This window comes from Durio zibethinus, chromosome 28 (genome assembly GCF_047325235.1).
Source record: "Durio zibethinus cultivar Kanyao isolate XHJ-2024 chromosome 28, ASM4732523v1, whole genome shotgun sequence".
Lineage (NCBI taxonomy): Eukaryota > Viridiplantae > Streptophyta > Magnoliopsida > Malvales > Malvaceae > Durio > Durio zibethinus.
Window position 1 is genome coordinate 7,970,216 of NC_143189.1, and position 25,993 is coordinate 7,996,208.

The following is a 25,993-nucleotide window of genomic DNA, read 5'->3' on the forward strand; positions in this document are numbered from 1 at the left end:
AAACCAACTTAGGATCGACATTTAGCAAGAGTTGAACCACTCTAAGATGAACATTCTTGAGAGCTTCATGCAAAACTATGTTGTTTTCCTTGTTAACCATTCTCAGAATCTCAAACTTGCTAATGATTTCAGCTTCATCAGTTTCTCTCTAACCTACCCTTGCAATAATATGTAGAGGTGTATCTCCATCTAAATTCTACTTTATCAAAAATGATCCACACTTGCCATAAATCTCACTAATAATAATCTTGTGTCCAAATTTCACAGTTGTGTTTTCTTGGGGAGTTACCTTTAAAAGTAGTATTGGATTTTGATATAGAAAATGTTTGAGGGAAAAAACTTTGCCTAACTTGACATATTGGTTGAATTTTTGATCCATTGAATGATCATATCTAGAATTGTTAATATTACTTTGATTCCCTAACTACATTATAAAAAAAAAAAAAGTATATTCCGTTTTACAATCTGGCTCTATACAACATTCAGTCCAAATATCACTGGCCTGCCTCTTCATAGATTGAAATATAGTTTTTGCTTTAACTTTTACTAAGTGGAAATAAAATATACATAGGTAGAAAATCATTCCAGGTAACAAATTCAATATAATTGGCTAACATGGACTATTTCAAAGGGTCCAAGTTTGTGACTTGACCAAAGCATAATATTACAAAAAATTGCATGAAGGAAAAAGACATTGGAAAGTTATGGACAAACTTAGAAAGAAAAACAAATTTTTAAAGTTTCTAAAGGTGATAGCTTCATGACTTTTTAAGCCATGTGCAGTTTAATATTTAAAGTTTTGTTCTTGTTTCTTTGGATGAAAGTTGCTTAAAGGCACAAAACATGGAAACAAAATGCTAATCTTCTAAATATAAAATATTTGAGGCTGGCCCAACAAAACAGGGCTATCTCATTTTGCAAAAAAAAAATTTCTACTACATTTGCCTCAACATTATCCTTAGCTACATAACTAATCGAAATTATTGAAATCAACATTTATTTTGTTGCCAAACATAAACCATAAACCGACCAATTTCAAAACACAATAATTCATTTCATATGGCACAAAAAATGTGTATTTATCATATTTTGTTCGGATTAATTTTAAAATTGAATTAAAATAATTTGTTAAACAAATTTTATTTTATTTGAATCTACTCAATTTAAAAAATATTATCATTAATTCTTATCTCAATAAATATTTCAAATTTATTAAACCATCAAATAAATTAAACAAATTAAATCTCATTTTAATTAATTTGGATTTAAAATTATTTGATCCAAAGTATTATGAGAAAGCTCAATAAAACACTATGGTTATTTTTCTATTTTTTTAATTTTAATCTTTTTTTAAAAAATCAAAATAATAATAATAAAAAAAACAGAAAGCTTGAAAACTCTAAACAGTCAAAATTCAAATAATTCCACTGTTGAATTCAAGCCGATTGCCCACTGTATTGTTGTCTAACTTGCCAGCACAAAAATTGTAAAGTCTTTCTCAAATCTCATAAAATAAAAAATTTGAATTAAAGTGTTTCTCAAATCTAAAAAAATTGGGGATTTGAACTGGATCTGGCAAAAAATTGAGGCAAGAGAGGAGGCCAATCTTTTCTGAAAAAACTTTTGAAAGGCATTTTTTTTTCTGGAGGCCAATTTTTGGAGGAAGAAGGCAATGCCAAAATTCCAACAAGCCATTGCCTCCACCGGCAACCATGTGTACCACCATACCTTCCCGCCTTAAACCGTCACCACCATCCCATTCCCTTTCCTTTGCCAGCCGGTCACCAACTCAACCCCACCGATCTCCCAACTACACCCCCCCCAGGAACAGCTCCCATCTCCCACCTACCCGCCACCCACAGCCCTACTGAGATAGCCATCGAAACTGCCAACAAATAAATAGCAACTGTCACAGCCAAAAACAAAAAATCAAAAAACCAAGCCAACAAAGCCAAAAAAAAAAAAAAATTGCAAACAACCACAGTCCTCTATTGAGGAATCCATCGGAAAAAAAAAAAAGAAACAGAAAAGGGCTTTCGGTCATGGGATTTTTTTTTTATGAGTTATTTGGGAGAGTATTTTTAAGATTTTGGGAAAGGAGAGAAAAGAGCTATTTTTTTGGGCGGTGGCAGCGACGGCAGCGTATGGAGGTCAGCGGGGGCGAGGAGACTTTTGGATGATCTGAACCGGTAGAAAGGAAGGATGGAAGGGGAGAAACAACATACTTTGGTTTCAGGACGACCGGACGGCGAGAAGAGGGTGAACGGCGGTTTAACGGGTTAAAGTTTCAGATCTAAGCTATTATGAGGTGATTTGCGAAAAACAGAGGCTGAATCTGAGACAAGAAGGAAGAGAGGAGTCCACGGCTGAAATTTTGGAGTCAACTGACGCCGAACGGCAGCCGGGTCGGCTACCGTCGCCGGGATCTGGGTTGGCCGGGTGTGTCTTTTGTGGAGAGAAAATGTTGTATTTGATACAAAAAACGAAAAACTCAGGTTTGATGCTCCTGACCCGACCCTCTTACAATGTTTGTATTTAGCAAAGTGATCAATGAATATGGAATTGTCTAATGATGTTGTAGATAAGGTATGTGCCAATGACATTTTTATTACCTTGTATATTTTATCTAATTACATGTATGCATAGTGCAAGAGAATATTAGAGGAAATTGGTAAGTATGAAGGTGGTTTGGAGGCATTTTCTCTTGGCTATAAGAAGCTTAGCTTCACATGTAGGTTACCATTTTTCTAACTATCTAATTGTTAGCATGGGCTTATTTTTCATAACTGTAATGTTCCATATTAATTTTAGCTCCCATGGTTGCATGTTATTGCTTTTTACACTAAATGTAATTTATTTTGATTTATTACTCTTTCCAGTTCAAATGAGCAATTTTCAGTTAAATAAAATTAGTGTTGGAATATTCTTGTGATTGATTTGTGTGGGAATAGTGTACATGATTTTCTAGATCTTTTATTTTTATATGTTTAAAATTTAGGCAGATCAATCTAAGAAAGAAATCAGTTGATGCTCAACAAAGTGTGGAGCAAGTATTTGGTTCTTTAGTGCAAGAAAAAATTGAGAATTTTATTAAAGCCCTTAGAATTAGTCCTTTCTCTATTATTTCACTTTTATATGTTTATTTATTTATTTGTGAATGTCTTCTCCTTGTTTCCTTTTATCATTTCTTTGTATTACATTGCTTAATAGCTATCTTGTTAACTTTAATTTTTAGTAAAAATGTTATTCTCCATTCATTTTTTTTTTTGTCTTAGAAGTTGTTTTATGATAAGCTGATATTGCTCTTTTTTGATATAATCTCATCTGGCTTTCAGTGAGACAAGAATAACTTACAGGGAGAGGGCACCAAGAGTTAGGTTTTTTATGCATCATTTTAACATTTTGAGATTTTAACCATTAATCTTACTAACTTCTATGCAATAAAAAAAGTCTTATTAACTTCTAGGTGTTTTGTTTTCTCTTCAATTTTTGTGATTATTTTATAGCATTTTCTTTTTCAGTTAGCAGCATTGATTGGAAATTTTAACAATTGGAACCGTAATGCAGATATTATGAGCTGGGTATGTTATGCTTTCTTGTGCAAGAATAAATGCCACGTGTGCATTGAATTGATATTTTCCATGTCTGTAAGAACTGACCTGCCATTGATGGGTTACTTGACATTAAGTGAAGTTCATAATAATTTAGCAATACTTTAGTAGGTGCACCTACAAGTGATTTTCTTTGATTGCTTTCTGAATCTTCTCCTTCTATACATGACATAAATAATGCAGTCACAAGATGGAGTTGGTGCTATCAAAATATCAGTAACTCCACACTTTGTTTTTGAGGCAGCTTTTTTGCAATTTTATATCTATTGATGAACTACACATCATTTGTGTTGCTTTTAATGGGCTACTGTCTCCCCTGCTTTTCTCTTTGACTCTGACCAATGTGCTCTACGATGTATGCCTTAAGAAACTGTATTATTTGCAATGCTAGCCGTTCATAAGTAATGCTTATTACATGCTGAAAAAAGTTAAAATTTATGTAACTTTGGTTTGTCAAAACACTTAGCTTAATGTTGAATCTGAATGTAAACATGTGTGTTGATTTACATTGGCAGTGAGCTATTGTCTATTTCTATATTTAAATAACATCTAGTGTTTAATTCTACAAATATTAATTGTTTTTTAACAGAATGAGTTTGGTGTCTGGGAGATCTTTTGGCCTAATAATGCTAACGGTTCACCACCAATTCCCCATGGTTCTCAAGTGAAGGTAAATTACCTGTAGATGAACATAAGTTTGGCTCTTGAAACTTATTGTGCTTACATTCAAATGCTACTTGTTTATTATTTCCTTTTTCCACTTTTTAAGTCAGTAAAAAGAAACTATAAAAACTTGCAACTCTTTCCTTGTGGATCAACAATGTATTTAACCTTTTGATCATGACCTGTGGACCAAGAATCTTTAAGTATGATGCTTTTTTTTTTTTTTTACATTGATCCTATTGCATGTGTATATGGTTTGAATAAATCATTGGTTTGTACTACAACCTTCACAATAATTAATTATTAGAATTCATGACATAAAGGCATTGAAGTATTTAATGGGGTGGTCTCCGAGTCAAGCAAAATTATTCAAGGTAGCTGAGTTCAAATCCAACTAACTCCCGCCCTAAAAAGAAGGGAGAAAGAAAGAAAAGATGAAGATGGAAAAAAAAAAAAAACATTTCTCTGGTATTACTAAATAATGAGTATTACTTTAGTTAATGATAATGCAAATGCCCGATAGCTAGTGACTTGGATCTCTGTTAACTGCTTTGTATATAGAAATATCTTAAATAGCAGTTTCAAATCAATAACATGGAAGTTGGTTTGTTTGCATTTTATTATGATTCTTCACCCATTAAGAAGCCTAAATTTGCAATTAAACCAAAATTTATCTCTAGTTTTCATCATACTGTCATTTAAAGAAAATTTGTCCCACAAACACCTTCAGTCTTTATCTTCCATGCCACATTTTGATATGGTTAATCCATTTCCTAGTTTTCTTAATATTATCAACTCTGAGATGCAGGAGCCAATAATTAGCACATATGCCAACTTTAGAGATGATGTGCTTCCCCACATTAAAAGACTTGGATATAATGCTGTTCAAATCATGGCTATTCAAGAGCACTCGTATTATGCTAGATTTGAGTATTATCTCCATCGAAATATCAGCTCATCTTTATTTGTTGCTATTTATGTTTGTTAACTTGTACTAAAATGTTATGTTTTGGATGTAAACGGAAATATTTCTTCAGAATTTAGTTTTGGTTATAGAAACTAACCTCTTCTACTTTTAACAAGTTGCATTTAATATGTTGCAGGTATCATGTGACAAACTTCTTTACACCAAGTAGCTGTTTTGGAACCCCTGATGATCTTAAGTCACTGATAGATAGGGCTCACCAATTGGGTCTACTTGTTCTTATGGATATTGTGCACAGGTAATAATTGGACTTGCAGGAGAATATCATTTCTAGAAACACACCCTTCAGCTTTATTAGCTGTTACAGTTTTTGTGCAAACGGTTTTTCCCAGCTTTTTCGTACAAAAAATGAAAATATAAACTCTTTTTCTTCTTCTTTTCTTGCTTAGACTGTATGGTCATTCTTCCAGTAAACTTGATGCAAATATGGCCATAAGAATTTAGGCTGTTATTGGTCCTTACTCTTACTATGTTTTTTTTAGTTGTTTTTGGCTTCCTAAAAGGTTTCTAAAGAACAAACCTAAAAGGGAGAAAGCAAAGTCATAATTGTTTGAAAATATATATGATTAAATGCAATAGGATTTGTAGTATAATTGTTCTATTAAAAGAGGAATCATAGTATTTTGTTTTAAAAGAGATTTTATTTTTTATTTTTAATTCTTTTAAAGTATTATTGTCTTTTCTACCCAAATGTACTTTCTACTTCTGAAAGCAAAAAGCTAGTAGCAAAACAACTACCAAATGGAATCTTACTGTATTGTTTACAATGAAAGTTTTTATCTTTTGCATGTCGTTACTGTTAAATTCTTTTCTAAGCTGTAGCAAATTTTTATTCAAGTATTTGCTCTATTGCTTTGAGTAAGTAATCTTTTGCTATAAGTGTCAGTCAATTCTTTAGTTAAATTAAGTTATTAATTAATTTTCTCATCCATCTTTGTATCTGATTGATGTTTGACGAATACAGCCATGCATCTAATAATGTGTTAGATGGATTGAACATGTTTGATGGAACCAATGCTCATTACTTCCACTCAGGGTCAAAGGGTCACCATTGGATGTGGGATTCTTGCCTTTTTAATTATGGAAGCTGGGAAGTATGCACTTCTATTGAAACTTCTCTTAAACAATAGCTTGTTGAAAGATTTTGGCTTCCTTCCATCCTATTGTGTGTAAATATTAATTTTTACTTGTTGCTTTAGGTACAAGGTTTCTTCTTTCAAATGCAAGATGGTGGCTGGAAGAATACAAGTTTGATGGGTTCTGATTTGATGTTGTGACTTCAATGACGTACACCTATCATGGGTTGCAATTAATATCTGAGTGAGTTTGCAGATTTTCTATTCTGCTTGGTGTTATATAATAAGTTACTCGCATGTTTAGATGTTAATTACCAAAGTTTAGACTTTATGTTATATAGAGAAGTAAAACTGATGTAACATTTGGTTCTTGTAAGTGGTGAAGCATCATTTCTCTATGTTTGTTTTTTAACTAAATTCTCTTTAGGACTAAAGGTTTTTAGTGTCAATGCATCTTTATAATGTATTATTATCCCGGCTTAACCTTTGTTTTCTTGAACTTGCTGTAGGTAGCATTTACTAGAAACTACAATGAGTACTTCGGAAATGCAACTGATGTAGATGCTGTTGTCTATATGATGCTAGTTAATCATATGATTAATGGGCTATATCCTGAGGCTGTCACCATTGGTGAAGATGTATGTTCTATAACTCCTCTTTGAGTCACATTGAGCATACTTCGACTTATAATCGTTTATCTGTTCCAAAATTATGATGTCTGCTTTAAGTCCCTTGTCTCTTCTACGGCAATATTTGTTGAACTGGGTTGCGTAAATGGAATGGGGTTTCAATACCTTTTTTATGTGATCCATAAGGATGCTAAGTGTAGAAATGGTTTTGAAAAAGTTTGCACACGTACTTGTGTGTGCGAAGCCTACCAAACATTTTTGTATTGTACATGTTTTTCTAATTCTCTACTGCTTCATCACTTCTCTTCATGCATCAATTGAATCCATATGCCATGAATAAGTAGGTTACCTTGCTAGTAGTTAAGTGTTTTGATATTGTAGAATGAACTAAAGAATTGTTAAGAATGCTTGTTGTAAATTGAACTAATTTTTATTGTAGACCAAGAGTTCTGGAAACATAGCAACTAAAGATGCAAAAAATGAAAATTCCAAAAACAATTGAAGGGAACAAACAAGCATCTCTAGAAATCTTAAAATATCCTTGCTTTTCACATATTTCATCTTTTGTGCAAATAATTCACCTAAAGAGCTACTAGCACAATAAAAGGTAATTTATGTTTTACCCTTTAGAAATATTAGCATAGTAAGGAACATTTAATAGATAAAATGTTTCTACTGGAGTGATTTAGTTGCAGATTTTCATATATGATTTGCAAAAATAACATTCTTTAAGTTCTATGAATATTGAAAAGGAAAAGAAACAATAGTTGAAGGTAGACTTCCACCATTTTAAAATGTCATCTGTCATAATAATCAATTCTCCATTGCTTTTCTTTTTGACTCTTTGCATGTGCTCCGAGATGTATGCCTTAAGAAACTGTAGTATTTGCAATACCAGCTGTTCATAAGTCAATGCTTATCTTCTCTAAATGCACATGTTGGAAGAAGTTAAAAGTTATTTAAGTTTGGTTTGTCAAAACACTTAGCTTAATGTTAAATCTGAATGTAAACATGGATCTTTTTATATGTATGTGGGCATGAATATTCTTCTTAATGGACCAAAGATTAGGTGTATAGTCTGGTGCAGTTGATATTCTTAAAAGCTCCAAATAGAAAAGTTAAGAAGATAAACGTTGTCAAAGTTTTTATAATTAAGTGCAAAAGCCACCTTGTTTGTGTAACAATTAATTGTATCAGCTAATTCATATATTTAATGCCATGTAGTCTCAAGTATAAAAGGGAAGGTGATTGTGTTCTAAGTGCTTAGAAAGCTGTGTTGATTTACATTGGTAGTGGTCTATTGTCTATTTCTATATTTAAATAACATCTAGTGTTTAATTCTACAAATATTAATTGTTTTTTAACAGAATGAGTTTGGTGTCTGGGAGATCTTTTGGCCTAATAATGCTAACGGTTCACCACCAATTCCCCATGGTTCTCAAGTGAAGGTAAATTACCTGTAGATGAACATAAGTTTGGCTCTTGAAACTTATTGTGCTTGCATTCAAATGCTACTTGTTTATTATTTCCTTTTTCCACTTTTTAAGTTAGAGTAAAAAGAAACTATAAAAACTTGCAACTCTTTCCCTGTAGATCAACAAGGTATTTAACCTTTTGATCATGATCTGTGGACTAGGAACCTTTAAGTATGATGCTTTTTTTTTAACACTGATCCTATTGCATGTTTATATGGTTTGACTAAATCATTGGTTGTACTACAACCTTCACAATAATTAATTACTAGAATTCATGACATAAAGGCATTGAAGTATTTAGTGGGGTGGTCTCCAAGTCAAGCAAAATTATTCAAGGTAGCTGAGTTCAAATCCAACTAACTCCCATCCTAAAAGGAAGGGAGAAAGAAAGAAAAGATGAAGATGAAAAAAAAACCATTTTTCTAGTGGACTGTTATGATCATGTCAATTATCATTCATCCAAACCTCTTTTTCCATGTGTACATTTTAAGTTTTTGACCATATAATTGTAGATTTGTATGGAAACTCCATTTGGGATTAAGGACTCCATTCCTGCTTGGATCAAGTTCTCTGTTCAAGCACTAGGTGAAATCCCATACAACGGAATATACTATGATCCGCCAAAAGAGGTATAGTTGGTGGCTATTTGCTCTTTTGGTTTTGTTGGAAAGATTAGATAACTTATTCTTTTCAAATTATAAACAGTTGAAATATTTGGAGCTTGGGGAAAATCAGAAATACCAACTAATGTTTATGATAATTTTAAAATGACTGCATGTGTGTGAAGATACATAGACAAAAGCATGCATGCATGTATGCCTGCACACAAATATGATTAATTGATTATATAACCAAATAATGAATTTCTTTTTCATCTTAGAGTAGGTTGTTTTGATGAACGTCTTCCTTTATGACGTTTATATTAAGATCAATGCCCTTAAAGGTTTTTAAGAAAACAATTTTGATTGGTTCTTTTTCATATATGAAGTCAGTTTCTAAATTGTGTTCTTGCTTGTTCAAATTTAATCACTGCACAGCACGGTCAACTTAGTTTAGTCGGTAATATGTGTCTTATCTCAAATTTTTGTACTCTCTAACCTGACTAATGATTTTTATACTGTAATAGGAAAAGTATGTATTCAAAAACCGCTAGCCAAAAAGACCAAAATCACTTAAGTCTATGAATCACATGTTGGAATGAGTAGCATGGTATGCATCTTCCTTTCCCTTGCATGTAGCAAATTGTTATTCAACTCTTCTGTCTCTGCACTGAATTGCATTTCCTTGATTTATTTAATCTTAAAAGAGGAAACCTTAAGTTTGATAAAAAGCTTCACTAATGCTATCATGTGTGGGATCATATTTTTTGTGCTATTTCTTTCAACCCTTCCTATGAAGTGTTCTTGCAAGGTTTTGAGACTGAAAAGTAAAGAAGGAGGTTTTATAAGACAATACATTTTACAAGAAAACTTATCTTAGTATCCGTATTTAAACTATCAATTTTACCCCCCCCCCCCTCCCCCCCCCCAAAAAAAAGGAAGATAGAGAGACATTTTGACTTGCGTTGAACATCTTTAAGATCATCAAACAGTATAGCTGTCTGGAAAGGCCTGTAAATTTTGAAACGGAACTTTCTTACATCCCGTAGGCAGGGTGGCCTCTCTTAAAGAGAAAATCTGTCAAATTAAACTAGCAAAAAGCCACGTAGGTGTATACGGCCTACTTTCATGTTTTTGGGTTAGAGGAAGTCCTTCCATTTGGATTATACTAAATAATGAGTATTACTTTAGTTAATGATAATGCAAATGCCAAACAGCTAGTGACTTGGATCTCTGTTAACCGCTTTGTGTATAGAAATATCTTAAATAGCAATTTCAAATCAATAACATAGAAATTGGTTTGATTGCATTTCATTATGATTCTTCACCCATTTCTAAAACCCATTAAGAAGCCTAAATTTGCAATTAAACCGAAATTTATCTCTAGTTTTCATCATACTGTCATTTAAAGAAAATTTGTCCCACAAACACCTTTAGTCTTTATCTTCCATGGTACACTTTGGTATGGTTAATCCATTTCCTAGTTTTCTTAATATTATCAACTCTAAGATGCAGGAGCCAATAATTAACACATATGCCAACTTTAGAGATGATGTGCTTCCCCACATTAAAAGACTTGGATATAATGCTGTTCAAATCATGGCTGTTCAAGAGCACTCATATTATGTTAGATTTGGGCATTATCTCCATCAAAATATCAGCTCATCTTTATTTGTTGCTGTTTATGTTTGTTAACTTGTACGAAAATGTTATGTTTTGGATGTAAATAGAAATATTTCTTCAAAATTTAGTTTTGGTTATGGAAACTAACCTCTTCTACTTTTAACAAGTTGCATTTAATATGTTGTAGGTATCATGTGACAAACTTCTTTGCACCAAGCAGTCGTTTTGGAACCCTTGATGATCTTAAATCACTGATAAATAGGGCTCATAAGTTGGGTCTACTTGTTATTATGGATATTGTGCACAGGTAATAATTGAACTTGTAGGAGAATATCATTTCTAGAAACACATCCTTCAGCTTTATTTGTTGTTACAGTTTTTATGCAAATGGTTTTTCCCAGCTTTTTCGTACCAAAAATGAAAATAAAAACTCTTTTTCTTCTTCTTTTCCTATTTAGACTGTATGGTCATTCTTCTAGTAGACTTGATGCAAATATGGCCATGAGAATTTAGGCTGTTACTGGTACTTACTCTTACTATGTTTTTTCTAGTTGCTTTTGGCTTCCTAAAAGGTTTCTAAAGAACAAACATAAAAAAGAGAAAGCAAAGTCATAGTTGTTTGAAAATATATATGATTAAATGCAATAGAATTTGTAGTATAATTGTTCTATTAAAAGAGGAATCATAGTATTTTGTTCTACAAGAAATTATATTTTTTATTTTTAATTCTTTTAAAGTATTATTGTCTTTTCTACCTAAATGTACTTTCTGCTTCTGGAAACAAAAAGCTAGTAGCAAAAACAACTACCAAATGGAATCTTATTGTATTGTTTACAATGAAAGTTTTTATCTTTTGCATGTTGTTAATGTTAAATTCCTTTCTAAGCTGTAGCAAATTTTTATTCAAGTATTTTCTTTGTTGCTTTAAGTAAGTAATCTTTTGCTATAAGTTTCAGTTAATTTTTATTCTTTAGTTAAATTAAGTTATTAATTAATTTTGTCATCCATCTTTGTTTTTAACTAATGTTTGACGAATACAACCATTAGATGGATTGAACATGTTTGATGGAACTAATGCTCATTACTTCCACTTAGGGTCAAAGGGTCACCATTGGATGTGGGATTCTCACCTTTTTAATTATGGAAGCTGGGAAGTATGTACTTCTACTGAAACTTCTCTTAAACAATAGCTTGTTGAAAGATTTTGGCTTCCTTCCATCCTATTGTGTGTAAATATTAATTTTTACTTGTTGCTTTAGGTACAAAGGTTTCTTCTTTCAAATGCAAGATGGTGGCTGGAAGAATACAAGTTTGATAGGTTCAGATTTGATGTTGTGACTTCAATGATGTACACCCATCATGGGTTGCAGGTAATGTCTGAGTGAGTTTGCAGATTTTCTATTTTGCTTGGTGTTATAAAATAAGTTACTTGCATGTTTAGATGTTAATTATCAAAGTTTTGATTTTATGTTATATAGAGAAGTAGAACTGATGTAACATTTGGTTCTTGTAAGTGGTGAAGCATCATTTCTCTATGTTCATTTTTTAACTAAAGGTTTTTAGTGTCATTGCATCCTTATAATGTATTATCCCGGCTTAACCTTTGTTTTCTTGAACTTGCTGTGGGGAGCATTTACTGGAAACTACAATGAGTACTTCAGATATGCAACTGATGTTGATGTTGTTGTCTCTCTAATGCTGGTTAATCATATGATTCATGGGCTATATCCTGAGGTTGTCACCATTGGTGAAGATGTATGTTCTATAACTCTACTTTGAGCTTCCTTCGACTTATAATCATTTATCCATTCTAGAATTAAGATGTCCGCTTTAAGTCCCCTGTCTCTTCTATAGCAACATTTATTGCATTGGGTTGCGTAAATGGGTTGGGGTTTCAATACTTTTTTACGTGATCCATGAGGATGCTAAGTGTAGAAATGGTTTTGAAAAAGTATGCACACATATACTTGTGTGCGTGTAAGCATACCAAACATTTGTATATTGTACATGTTTTTCTAACTCTCTACTGCTTCATCACTTCTCTTCAGGCATCAATTGAATCCATATGCCATGAATAAGTAGATTACCCTGCTAGTTGTTAAGTGTTTTGATACTGTAGAATGAACTAAAGAATTGTTAAAAATGCTTGTTGTAAATTGAACTAATTTTTATTGTAGACCAAGAGTTATGGAAACATAACAACTAAAGATGCCAAAAATGAAAATTCCAAAAACACTTGAAGGGAATAAACAAGAATATCTAGAAATCTTAAAGTATCTTTGCTTTTCACATATTTCATCTTTTGTGCAAATGATTCACCTAAAGAGCTACTAGCACAATAAAAGGTAATTCATGTTTTACCCTTTAGAAATATTAGCATAGTAAGGAACATTTAATCGATAAAATGTTTATATTGGAGTGATTTAGTTGCAGATTTTCATATATTATTCGCAAAAATAACATTCTTTAAGTTCTATTAATATTGAAGAGGAAAAGAAACAATAGTTGAAGGTAGACTTCCACCATTTTAAATTGTCATCTGTCATAATAATCAATTCTTCCCTGCTTTTCTCTTTGACTCAAACCATGTGCTCTAAGATGTATGCCTTAAGAAACTGTAGTATTTGCAATACCAGCTGTTCGTAAATCAATGCTTATATCTTCTCTAAATGCACATGCGGAAAGAAGTTGAAAGTTATTTAAGTTTGGTTTGTCAAAACACTTAGCTTAATGTTAAATCTGAATGTAAACATGGATCTTTTTATATGTATGTGAGCATGAATATTCTTCTTAGTGGACCAAAGATTGAGTGTATAGTTTGGTGCAGTTGATATTCTTAAAAGCTCCAAATAGAAAAGTTAAGAAGATAAACGTTGTCAAAGTTTTTATAATTAAGTGCAAAAGCCACCTTGTTTGTGTAACAATTAATTATATCAGCTAATTCATATATTTAATGCCATGCAGTCTCAAGTATAAAAGGGAAGGTGATTGTGTTCTAAGTGCTTAGAAAGCTGTGTTGATTTACACTGGCAGTGATCTATTGTCTATTTCTATATTTAAATAACATCTAGTGTTTAATTCTACAAATATTAATTGTTTTTTTAATAGAATGAGTTTGGTGTCTGGGAGATATTTTGGCTAATAATGCTTATGGTTCACCACCAATTCCCCATGGTTCTCAAGTGAAGGTAAATTACCTGTAGATTAAGATAAGATTGGCTTTTGAAACTTATTGTGCTTACATTCGAATGCTACTTGTTTATTATTTTCTTTTTCCACTTTTTAAGTAAGAGTAAAAAGAAACTATTAAAACTTGCAACTCTTTCCCTGTAGATCAGCAAGGTATTTAACCTTTTGATCATAATCTGTGGACCAGGAACCTTTAAGTATGATGCTTTTTTTTAACACTGATCCTATTGCATGTGTATATGGTTTGAATAAATCATTGCTTGTAGTACAACGTTCACGATAATTAATTACTAGAATTCATGACATAAAGGTATTGAAGTATTTAGTGGCCGGTTTCTAAGTCAAGCAAAATTATTCAAGGTAGCTGAGTTCAAATCCAACTAACTCCTGTCCTAAAAGGAAGGAAGAAAGAAAGAAAGAGAGGATGAAGATGGAAAAAAAAATTTTTTTTGGTGGACTGTTATGATCATGTCAATTATCATTCATCGAAACCTCTTTTGTCCATGTGTCCTTTTTAACTTTTTGATCATATAATTGTAGATTCATATGGAAACTCCATCTGGGATTAAGGACTCCATTCTTGCTTGGATCAAGTTCTCTGTTCAAGCACCAGGTGAAATCCCATACAATGGAATATACTATGATCTACCAGAAGAGGTATAATTAGTGGCTGTTTGATCTTTTGGTTTTGTTGGAAAGATTAGATAACTTATTCTTTTCAAACTATAAGCAGCTGAAATATTTGGAGCTTGGGGAAAATTAGAAATACCAACTAATGTTTATGATAATTTTAAATGTGTGTGAGGATACATAAAAAAAAGCATGCATGCATGCCTACACACAAATATGATTAATTGATATATAAACGAAAAATGAATTTTTTATTCTTCTTAGAGTAGGTTGTTTTGATGAACGTCTTCCTTTATAACATTAATATTAACATCAATGCCCTTAAAGGTTTTTAAGAAAACAATTTTGATTGGTTCTTTTTCATATATGAAGTCAGTTTCTAAATTGTGTTTTCTTTTGTTCAAGTTTAATCACTACACAGCGCAGTCAACTTAGTTTAGTCTATAATATGTGTCTTATCTCAAATTTTTATACTCTTTATCCTGACTAATGATTTTTATACTATAACAGGAAAAGTTTGTATACAAACACCCCCAGCCAAAAGGACCAAAATCACCTAAGTCTATGAATCACATGTTGGAATGGGTAGCATGGTATGCATCTTCCTTTTCCTTGCATGTAGCAAATTGTTTTTCAACTCTTCTGTCTCTATGTTGAATTGCATTTCCTTGATTTATTTAATCTTAAAAGAAGAAACCTTAAGTTTGATAAAAAGCTTCATTAAATGCTATCATGTGTGTGATCATATTTTTTATGCTACTTCTTTCAACCCTTCCTTTGAAGTGTTCCTGCAAGGTTTTGAGACCGAAAAGTGAAGCAGGAGGTTTTATAAGATAATACATTTTACAGGAAAATTTATCTTAGTATCTGTATTTAAGCTATCAATTTTACCTCCCCTCCCCCTCACAAAAAAAAAAAAAAAAAAAGAACAAAAGGAAGATAGAGAAACATTTTGACTTGCATTGAACATCTTTAAGAGCATCAAACAGTATATCTGGCTGGAAAGGCCTGTAAATTTTGAAACGAAACTTTCCTGCATCTCATAGGCAGGGTGGCCTCTCTTAAAGAGAAAATCTATCAAATTAAGCTAGCAAAAAGCCAAATAGGTGCATACGGCCTACTTTTCGTGTTCTTTGGTTAATGGAAGTCCGTCCATTTGGATTATACTAAATAATGAGTGTTACTTTAGTTAATGATAATGCAAATGCCAAACAGCTAGTGACTTAGATCTTTGTTAACTGCTTTGTGTATAGAAATATCTTAAATAACAATTTCAAATCAATAACATAAAAGTTGGTTTGATTGCATTTCATTATGATTCTTTTCCCATTTCTAAAACCCATTAAGAAGCCTAAATTTGCAATTAAACCAAAACTTATCTCTAGTTTTCGTCATACTATCATTCAAAGAAAATTTGTCCCACAAACTCCTTCAGTCTTTATCTTCCATGGTACACATTGGTATGGTTAATCCATTTCCTAGTTTTCTTAATATTATCAATTCTGAGATGCAGGAGCCAATAATTAACACATATGCCAACTTTAGAGATGATGTGCTTCCCCACATTAAAAGACTTGGATATAATGCTGTTCAAATCATGGCTGTTCAAGAGCACTCATATTATGCTTGATTTGGGTACTATCTCCATCAAAATATCAGCTCATCTTTATTTGTTGCTGTTTATGTTTGTTAACTTGTACGAAAATGTTATGTTTTGGATGTAAATAGAAATATTTCTTCAAAATTTAGTTTTGGTTATGGAAACTAACCTCTTCTACTTTTAACAAGTTGCATTTAATATGTTGTAGGTATCATGTGACAAACTTCTTTGCACCAAGCAGTCGTTTTGGAACCCTTGATGATCTTAAGTCACTGATAGATAGGACGAGTTGAGTCTACTTGTTCTTAAGGATATTGTGCACAGGTAATAATTGAACTTGCAGGAGAATATCATTTCTAAAAACACACCCTTCAGCTTTATTTGCTGTTACAGTTTTTGTGCAAACGGTTTTTCCTAGCTTTTTCGTACCAAAAATGAAAATATACTCTTTTTCTTCTTCTTTTCCTGCGTCTCATTCTTCCAGTAGACTTGATGCAAAAATGGTCATGTGAATTTAGGCTGTTATTGGTCCTTACTCTTGCTATGGTTTTTCTAGTTGCTTTTGGCTTCCTAAAAGTGAAAAAGCAAAGTCATACTTGTTTGAGAATGTATATGATTAAATGAGTAGAATTTGTTGTATAATTGTTCTATTAAAAGAGGAATCATAGTATTTTGTTTTACAAGAGATTATATTTTTTATTTTTAATTCTTTTAAAGTATTATTGTCTTTTCTACCCAAATGTACTTTCTGCTTTTGGAAGCAAAAAGCTAGTAGCAAAAACAACTACCAAATGGAATGTTACTGTATTGTTTACAATGAGAGTTTTTATCTTTTGCATGTCGTTAATGTTAAATTCTTTTCTAAGCTGTAGCAAATTTTTATTCAAGTATTTGCTCTGTTGCTTTGAGTAAGTAATCTTTTGCTATAAGTCTCAGTTAATTTTTATTCTTTAGTTAATTTAAGTTATTAATTAATTTTTTCATCCATCTTTGTATCGATTGATGTTTCACAAATACAGCCATGCATCTAATAATGTGTTAGATGGATTGAACATGTATGATGGAACTGATGCTCATTACTTCCACTCGGGGTCAAGAGGTCACCACTGGATGTGGGATTCTCACCATTTTATTTATGGAAGCTGGGAATTATGTACTTCTACTGAAACTTCTCTTAAACAATAGCTTGTTTAAAGATTTTGGCTTCCTTCCATCCTATTATGTGTAAATATTAATATTTACTTGTTGCTTTAGGTACAAAGGGTTCTTCTTTCAAATGCAAGATGGTGGCTAGAAGAATACAAGTTTGATGGGTTCAAATTTGATGTTGTGACTTCAATGATGTACCCCTATCATGGGTTGCAGGTAATATTAGAATGAGTTTGCAGATTTTCTATTTTGCTTGGTGTTATATAATAAGTTACTTGCATGTTCAGATGTTAATTATCAAAGTTTTGGCTTTATGTTATATAGAGAAGTAGAACTGATGTAACATTTGGTTTTTGTAAGTGGTGAAGCATTATTTCTCTATGTTTGTTTCTTAACTAAATTCTCTTGAGGACTAAAGGTTTTTAGTGTCATTGCATCTTTATAATGTATTATCCCAGCTTAACTTTTGTTTTCTTGAACTTGCTGTAGGTAGCATTTATTGGAAACTACAATGAGTACTTTGGTTATGCAACTGATGTAGATGCTGGTTAATTATATGATTCATGGAGTTTATCCTGAGGCTGTCACCATTAGTGAAGATGTATGTTTTATAACTCTTTTTTTGAGTCACATTGAGTATCCTTCGACTTATAATCATTTATCTATCCCAGAATTATGATGTGTGCTTTAAGTTCCCTGTCTCTTCTACAACAACATTTGTTGCACTGGGTTGCATAAATGGGATGGGGTTTCAATACTTTTTTACGTGATCCATGAGGATGTTAAGTGTAGAAATGGTTTTGAAAAAGTTTGCACACATGTACTTATGTTTGCGTAATCCTACCAAACATTTGTGTATTGTACATGTTTTTCTAATTCTCTACTGCTTCATCACTTCTCGTCATGCATCAATTGAATCCCTATGCCATGAATAAGTAGGTTACTGTGCTAGTAGTTAAGTGTTTTGGTATTGTAGAATGAACTAAAAAATTGTTAAAAATGCTTGTTGTAAATTGAACTAATTTTTATTGTACACCAAGAGTTATGGAAACATAACAACTAAAGATGCCAAAAATGAAAATTCCAAAAACACTTGAAGTGAACAACCAAGAATCTCTAGAAATCTTAAAATATCCTTGCTTTTCATGTATTTCATCTTTTGTGCAAATAAGTCACCAAAAAAGCTATTAGCACAACAAAAGGTAATTTATGTTTTACACTTTAGAAATATTAGCATAGTAAAGAACATTTAATTGATAAAATGTTTATATTGGAGTGATTTAGTTGCAGATTTTCATATATTATTTGCAAAAATAACATTCTATAAGTTCTATGAACATTGAAGAGGAAAATAAAAAATAGTTGAAGGTAGACTTCCACCATCTTAAATTGTTTTCTGTCATAATAATCAATAAAATAGTCAGTAAAACCAATAAAGGATAATACTTAGAGGAATGTAATCGAGATGAGCAATTCTTTTTGGGAAAATGTCAATATTTTTTATCTTCGTTATGCTAATTGTGTATGCTATAGGTGAGTGGAATGCCTACATTTTGCCTTCCTGTCGAAGATGTTGTCGGATTTGATTATCAACTGCAAATGGTCATTGTTAATAAATGGATTGAGCTTGATTATTGAAAAATGCTAAATTGATTATTTCTTAATTTCTTGTGAAGATTTTGAAATATATTTTGTGCTTGATTGTTATGTCACAATATGTCACAATTTATTTGATTGTGATGAAATATTTTTGAAATATGCTTGCTCTTGTGTTTACTTGACTTATTTTTTGATTTGTGATTTTAATTTGATGTATGATTAGCTAATTTATCTTAACTAAAATATATTATTGGCTCATCTATTGTTCATGTCGTGTGCTTATATGAATATGATTGAGCTTTACTTGACATGATTGCAACATGGATTAAGTAAGTGATTTTCTTATAATTCTTATGTTTGTCTTAAATCATTGTTGATTATGGCCTATAATTTGTATAGATATATTTATGCTTTTGTGGTGAGATTTTCTTGATTATGTTTTTTTTTTAGTTTTTTTAATTTTATAAGGCCTTACTTAGTTTTGACATATTTCTTGATGATTTATTGAATATATATGAATATTGAATATGTCCATTTTGTGTTTATGAATAATAAAAAAAGTTTGATTTTTGCATATTACATGAGAATTTTAACTTTAGTAACAATATTGTGATATATAATGTTTAACTTGATACATGGTTTTTAGTAAGTTTATATACACACACATATATCTCCTTTCTAAATGAAAATTTGGGTTTAGTGAATAAAGTTCATTTGTTTATAATGATTTAGACTATGGAATTTATTTTGAACAATTGATATAATTTTTATCAATTGATTTTCTTGATGTTTCTAATGAAAATTTTTTGTCAAGAAATTTTTTTAAGTTTATATTAGGAGAACTTGAAATAAGCATGAAATGACATTTTTGAGATTTTAAGTGGAACAAGCAAAGCAAATCATCTTTATCAGTCAAGCTCAAATGCATCAAAGATTAGCTTAAAAATATGAAATGGAGGATTCAAAGCTTCATTCAACTACAATGAACATAACAACATAACTTGATGAGGATGGAGGTAATTGTATTGAATTTATGCTGTGTTTATGATTTATAATGTTTAATATATAGTTTGATAAATGCTTATTTGATATATGCAAAAATGAGATATTATGTTTGAATTTGTGAACAGTTTGCACAAATTAATCACCAAGTTACATGATAGAATTAGTCTTAATTTTGTTAAATGCTTGAATTGATTATAATATGTATGTCTATTTTTTAATTGCTTTGATTAATAGTTTTTATTGCATAAATATTTGTTCGAGTCTTGGACGGACATGAGTTAAATAGATTGATTTTTTTGAATATGTTCACTGATTGAGATTATTGAGATAGCATGTATCATATTATATCTAAATATTTGTATCTTTATTGGTATATTGCTATATGTGATTTGAAATGTTTTTGCATGTGTTTGTATGATTTTGATTGAAAAATATGTTTAATTGTATTTATGCACTTGCATATGTTTGGATTAAAAATATTGCTTTATATTGAAATAATTTGGATTAAATTTAAATAATTATGCTTTCATTATTTCTTTGCTATAGCATGTGTTCATCATACTTAAAAAATCATGATTGTATAATTCTTTATTATAATATGATGATTAAATATTTGTTTTAGATAGGATATGCTTATGAAATAATGTTATTCTGCATGTATTGATTGACATTTCGTATGGTTGAAATATATTGTGATCCTTAAAAGTTTGTGAATAAAATAGCTAACAATTGATAACAATTGGTATCAAAATTGCTAAAAAATTTTTTAACTTTTATTGAGACTTGTTTATGTATCTATCATTGATATAGCTTGTACTTCTCATACAAAATTGTGTCTTAAATTGATTAATCTTTATTTTAAAAAAGAGAAAAAATTTTAAAATATAATTTTGCTTGATTTGTTTTCTGATAACAATTGGTATGCTTTGTGATAATATATTTTTAACAATTGATATAAGCTTGTATGCATGTGCTTAAATTTGTACTTAATTGTTATTGATGTTTTAGGTTCTAAGTACATCTTATGATAATATTATTTATGAGTAGCTTACATATCATTTATTATTTTTTTGTTTATAAATTTCATGTGGTTAGGTTGAATGAATGATTTTGTGCTATAACATTTTAATTGGATACACTTATGTTTTTGTACGTGAATATATGTATGTGAACTTTATTGTGCATATTACACTTGATTACATGCATTCAAAATACTCTTAATATTATTGGTATCAAGCATTTTGTCTCATGTATTAAATTGATCTCTTTTTTTTTTTTTTTACAATGACAAAAAAAGAAAGTTTATAAATATTTCTTCTTGTATGTATACAGCATTTGGTATAGGAGTCTTAACATAATCTTTTTTTTGTGTTTATTTGCTTATCTTTTTGTTACGATAAAATGGAGAAAAATATCATATGGATAAATTTGCTTGTGCTTGACATGCATATGTTTGATTGTGTTTATTTAATATATTTAATAAATATATATTTGTTGAGTTATGTTGGATTAGGATATGTTAATTAAAGGGGAGTTTTTTCATGCAAAGTCTTAAAAAAAACTGTCTTAAAAAAATCTTTAAACAAAATTTTAAATGTTTTAAAGAAAATTTTTTTATCAAGCAAATTTATTTTTAAAATTTGTCATATAAAAAAAAAAAGAGATTGTTAGCCTTTAATTGATCTTTATTTTGAAATAACAAAACATTAAGCTACATAAGCTTGATCAAGATTTTGAAAAAGATTTATTTAATACATGTTCTTAAATTTTATTATTTTGGTACTAAACAAATAATATTATTTTTAAAGTTTAAACAAAAATTTTACAACAACAAAGTTTTCTAATATTGAATTTGTTTTATTTTTTTGTATTAATTTATAAACTTTTAATATTTGAATTTTATATAGTTGGAAAGCTCTTTGAGTTTACTTTTCAATGGATCAAACAAAATCAACATTCAAATTTTTTAAGAAAAGATTTTAATTTTTTATTAGATACTTTGTAATTGTCTAAAAATTACATAAAGAGTAATTTTAAAAATTTATTATAATTCATATACAATAAATTAGATGATAAATTTTATATGGATAGAAAGTATTTTTAAGTTTAGTTTTTAAATCTTTAAACGGTTTTTTATTTGGAATTGTATAACTTAAGTTATGATCAAATTAGTGAGTAAAGTGTAAAACATGATATAATCACTTAGCTTGACCAAATTGATCGTTAGGTTCGTTAGGTTATAGGATTGATCTCTTAGGTTACAAGATCAATCTCCTAACTAAACATATCGATCCCTTTTTGTAATGGATCAATTGTTTTTTCTTATAAAAACAAAATAGACTTGAAAAATACCAAAAAAGATTGATCCTTTACAAGAAAAGATCGATCAAGGTAAAGGATTGATCCCTTATCAAAATCAATCGATCTTTTATGCCCAGAAAAGCTCTAATGACTAATTTTTCAAGCTTTAATGTTTTTTTTTTTTTACTCCACACCATTCCAAAGTTTTTCAATTTTTTTATAAATTGGGCATTTTAACACACCAAAAAGGTTAATGAATCAAGAGAGTAAGATCACACAAGTTATATTTTCATTCTTTTAAAGAAATCAAGAGTTTTAGAGCTTAAATTCAATATCCTTTGTATTTTTTGTATCTAAAATATTTTTGTGTTTCATTCATCATTTTTTTGGTACTTCATTAGGCAAACATTTAACATTGAAAGGTATTTTAGTTTGCAAAAATCATTTGGGTTATCTTGTAAGCAAAATGTGAGGTATCCTTTTGATTGTGTAAGGGTGGAGGTTTTTATCTAACGCCTTTTGAAAAAAAAGATAAGGTTGTGTTCTTAATTCAAGATTAGTGGATTGAAGCCTTGGTGTGGACAACTAATAGAGAGGACGTATGTGCTTTATGGAAAAGGACTTAACCTTTATAAATCATTGTTTTTTATATCTATATCCCTATCTTTTTATTTTGATTATAGTTTATATTTGCTTCTAGTTCATCAATTTATTATTATTTGTATTATATATTTATATTGGTTTTAATTTCTATTCAATTATATTGAAATATAGTTTTGAGAAAGAATTTGAAGAGATCCAATTCATCACTTTCTTGGATTATTATCTCACTTAAAAAGCTAACAATTGATATCAGAGTTTTGACTCTTTTTATAGGTTTAATCACCTTAAGTAAAGATCAAATGGCTCAAGTTTTTTATTTTCTTGTTTCAAAGGTTAAATGACTACTTGAGCAACTTTGTTTTGTCATTTGAAATTTGTTGGAGTGGCTCAAGTTGGTTAAAAATGAGTTTGACTAATTATGAGATCTTTTAAGGTTTTTTTTCAAACAAAAATGAGCTAGAAAATTTTTAAAAATTAAAATTTTGGACATATTAAGCTTTGAATGATTCATTTTATTTTGTTTGGCATAAATGAATTTTTTTACATGAGTTTGTTGACATAAATATGATTTTTATGGCTTTAGTACATTTTATATGGATATATTGATCCTTGAATAGTAAAGGCTTAAAGTTTATATTATAACATTTTAATTAGATACACTTATACTTTTGTACTTGAATACGTGTATGTGAATTTTATTTTACATATTACACTTGATTACATACATTCAAAATATTCTTAATATTATTGGTTTGATTACACTTGATTACACAAATTTGATAATATTGGCTTTGAAAAATAGATTAACTTAAAAAAGTTGTTTTACAAGAATAAAGTTTTTCAACATTAAACTTATTTTATTTTTTATATTAATTCACAAAGCTTTAATATTTAAATTTTATATGGTTGGAAAGTTCTTTGAGTTTACTTTCTAATGAATCAAATAAAATCAAAATCCAAATTTTATAAGAAAAAATTTTGATTTTTTATTAGACACTTTGTAGTTGTCTAAAAATTGCATAAAGAGTAGTTTCGAAAATTCACTATAATTCATATACAATAAATTAGGTGAAGAATATTATATGGATAGAAAGTCTTTTAAGTTTAGTTTCTAAATCTTCAAATGATTTTTGATTTAGAATTGTATAACTCAAAAGATGATCAAATTAGCGAGTAGAGTGCAAAGCAAAATACAACTGCCTAGCTTAACTAGATTGATTCTCTAGGTTACAGGATCGATCCTTTCTTTAAGGGATCAATTGATTTTTTGGTCAAAAAGCAAATTTGGTTTCACTAAGCAAGAAGGGATTGATCACCCTACATGAGGGATCAATCACCTTAATGACAAGATCGATCCTCTCATGGAGTCAATTGATCCATTCACGCAAAATGTCACCAAATTTATTTTGGCTATTTGAATGGGTTGGAATCACAATGTGCCAAGCTTATGTTGTACCCTTGACCTTTGATTTTGATGTTGATTTTAAATTTTTTAATAATTTAAAAAATAATAATAATATAATTATTTTTTTAATTAAAAATGGTATGCATTATGGATATTTATTTGATTATATTTTTAATCTTGGAATAAATATTTATGTTAAAATTAAGAATTTATTTTCAATGCTTAAAACTACTATTTTTCATTCAATTTCATTATGTTTATAAATCTCATGTGCACATATGAATGAAAATTATCTCTTGATGCAATGCATATGTGGTCAAAATACTTGATTATCGAAAAATGCTAAATCGATTATCTCTTGATTCTTTGTGAAAATTTTGAAATATATTTTGTGCTTGATTGTTATGTCACAATTTATTGGATTGTCTATGATTTTGAATTGTGATGAAATATTTTTTAAATATGTTTGCTCTTGTGTTTAATTAATTTATTTCTTGATTTATGATTTTAATTTGATGCATAATGAGCTAATTGATCTTAAAAAATATATATTATTGGCTCATCTATTGTTCATGTCATGTGTGTTTATATGAATATGATTGAGCTTTTTTTGACATGCTTGCAACATTGATTAAGTGATTCTCTTATAATGTTTATGTTTGTCTTAAGTCATTGTTGATTATGGCTTATAATTCGTGTAGACATATTTATGATTTTATGATGAAATTTTTTTGATTACGTTTTTTATGATAAATGTCTATTTTAAGTTTTTTTGAATTTTATGGGGCTTTAAATTAGTTTTGACATATTCTTTCGTGATTTATTAAATATATATATGTCTATTTTGTGTTCATAAATGATCTAAAAGGTTTGATATTTGATACTTAAGTTGATACATGACCTTTAACTTAAGTTTATATATAAAAATATATATATATATATATCTCTCCTTTCTAAATGAAAAATTGAGCTTAGTGAACAAAATTTCTTTTGTCAATAATGACTTAGAATGTGAAATTCATTTTGAACAATTGGTAATTTTTATCAATTGATTTTCTTAATGCTTCTAATGAAAATCTTTTGTCAAGAAATTTTTTTAAGTCTATGCTAGGAGAACTTGAAATGAGCATGAATGAACTTACATTTTTGGGATTTTAAATGGAACAAGTAAAGCAAGTCATCTTCATCAATCAAGTCCAAGTACATCAAAGATTAGCTCAAATGATGTAAAATGGAGGATTCAAAGCCTCACTCAACTACAATAAGCACAATAACATAGCTTGATAAAGATGGAGGTAATTGTACTAAATCTATGTTATGTGCTTATGATTTATAATGTTTAATACATGGTTTGATAAATTATTACTTTGATATGTGCAAAAATGAAATATTATGTTTGAATTTATGAATACTTTGCACAAATTAATCACCAAGCTATTTGATAGAATTTGTCTTAACTTTGTTAAATGCTTGGATTGATTAATATTCAAGCCTATTTCTTGATTCCTTTGATTAAATAGTTTTATTGCATGAAATTCATTTGAGTCTTTGGACATGGATATGAGTTAAATAAATTGATTTCTTTGAACATGTTCATTGATTGAGATAATTGAGATAGCATGTACCACATTATGTCTAAATGTTTGTATCTTTATTGGTATATTACTATATGTGATTCAAAATATTTTTGCATGTGTTTTGTATGATTTTGATTGAAAAATATGTTTGAATTGTATTTACGTGCTTGTATATGTTTGGATTAAGAATATTGATTTGCATTGAAATAATTTGGATTATATTTGAATAATTATGCTGTCATTATTTTTTTGCTATAGCATATATGTTCATCAT

At 29.7% G+C, this 25,993-nt stretch overlaps 1 protein-coding gene and 1 pseudogene across 2 annotated transcripts; both read left to right on the forward strand.

Annotated features, from left to right (window-relative positions):
- Positions 1–1,507: 1,507 nt before the first annotated feature.
- On the forward strand, positions 1,508–12,209 carry LOC149510707 (1,4-alpha-glucan-branching enzyme 2-2, chloroplastic/amyloplastic-like). Its single transcript, XM_089757503.1, has 14 exons — positions 1,508–2,495; positions 3,568–3,581; positions 4,201–4,281; positions 5,083–5,204; positions 5,378–5,497; positions 6,224–6,353; positions 6,459–6,579; positions 6,845–6,973; positions 8,332–8,412; positions 8,952–9,068; positions 9,566–9,648; positions 10,849–10,968; positions 11,757–11,815; positions 11,921–12,209. The coding sequence occupies exons 1-7, from the start codon at positions 2,462–2,464 to the stop codon at positions 6,534–6,536; spliced, it is 579 nt and encodes a 192-aa protein (XP_089613629.1). The 5' UTR covers positions 1,508–2,461; the 3' UTR covers positions 6,537–6,579; positions 6,845–6,973; positions 8,332–8,412; positions 8,952–9,068; positions 9,566–9,648; positions 10,849–10,968; positions 11,757–11,815; positions 11,921–12,209.
- Positions 6,784–23,639, forward strand: LOC111291600 (1,4-alpha-glucan-branching enzyme 1, chloroplastic/amyloplastic-like; annotated as a pseudogene). The gene is made up of 20 exons (XR_016335048.1): positions 6,784–6,798; positions 6,845–6,973; positions 8,332–8,412; positions 8,952–9,068; positions 9,566–9,570; positions 10,849–10,968; positions 11,175–11,233; positions 11,709–11,815; positions 11,921–12,031; positions 12,140–12,170; positions 12,292–12,416; positions 13,770–13,849; positions 14,391–14,507; positions 14,991–15,073; positions 15,994–16,115; positions 16,289–16,404; positions 17,100–17,227; positions 17,333–17,445; positions 17,719–17,830; positions 18,763–23,639. The product of XR_016335048.1 is annotated as a 1,4-alpha-glucan-branching enzyme 1, chloroplastic/amyloplastic-like (transcript).
- The last annotated feature ends 2,354 nt before the right edge of the window (positions 23,640–25,993 follow it).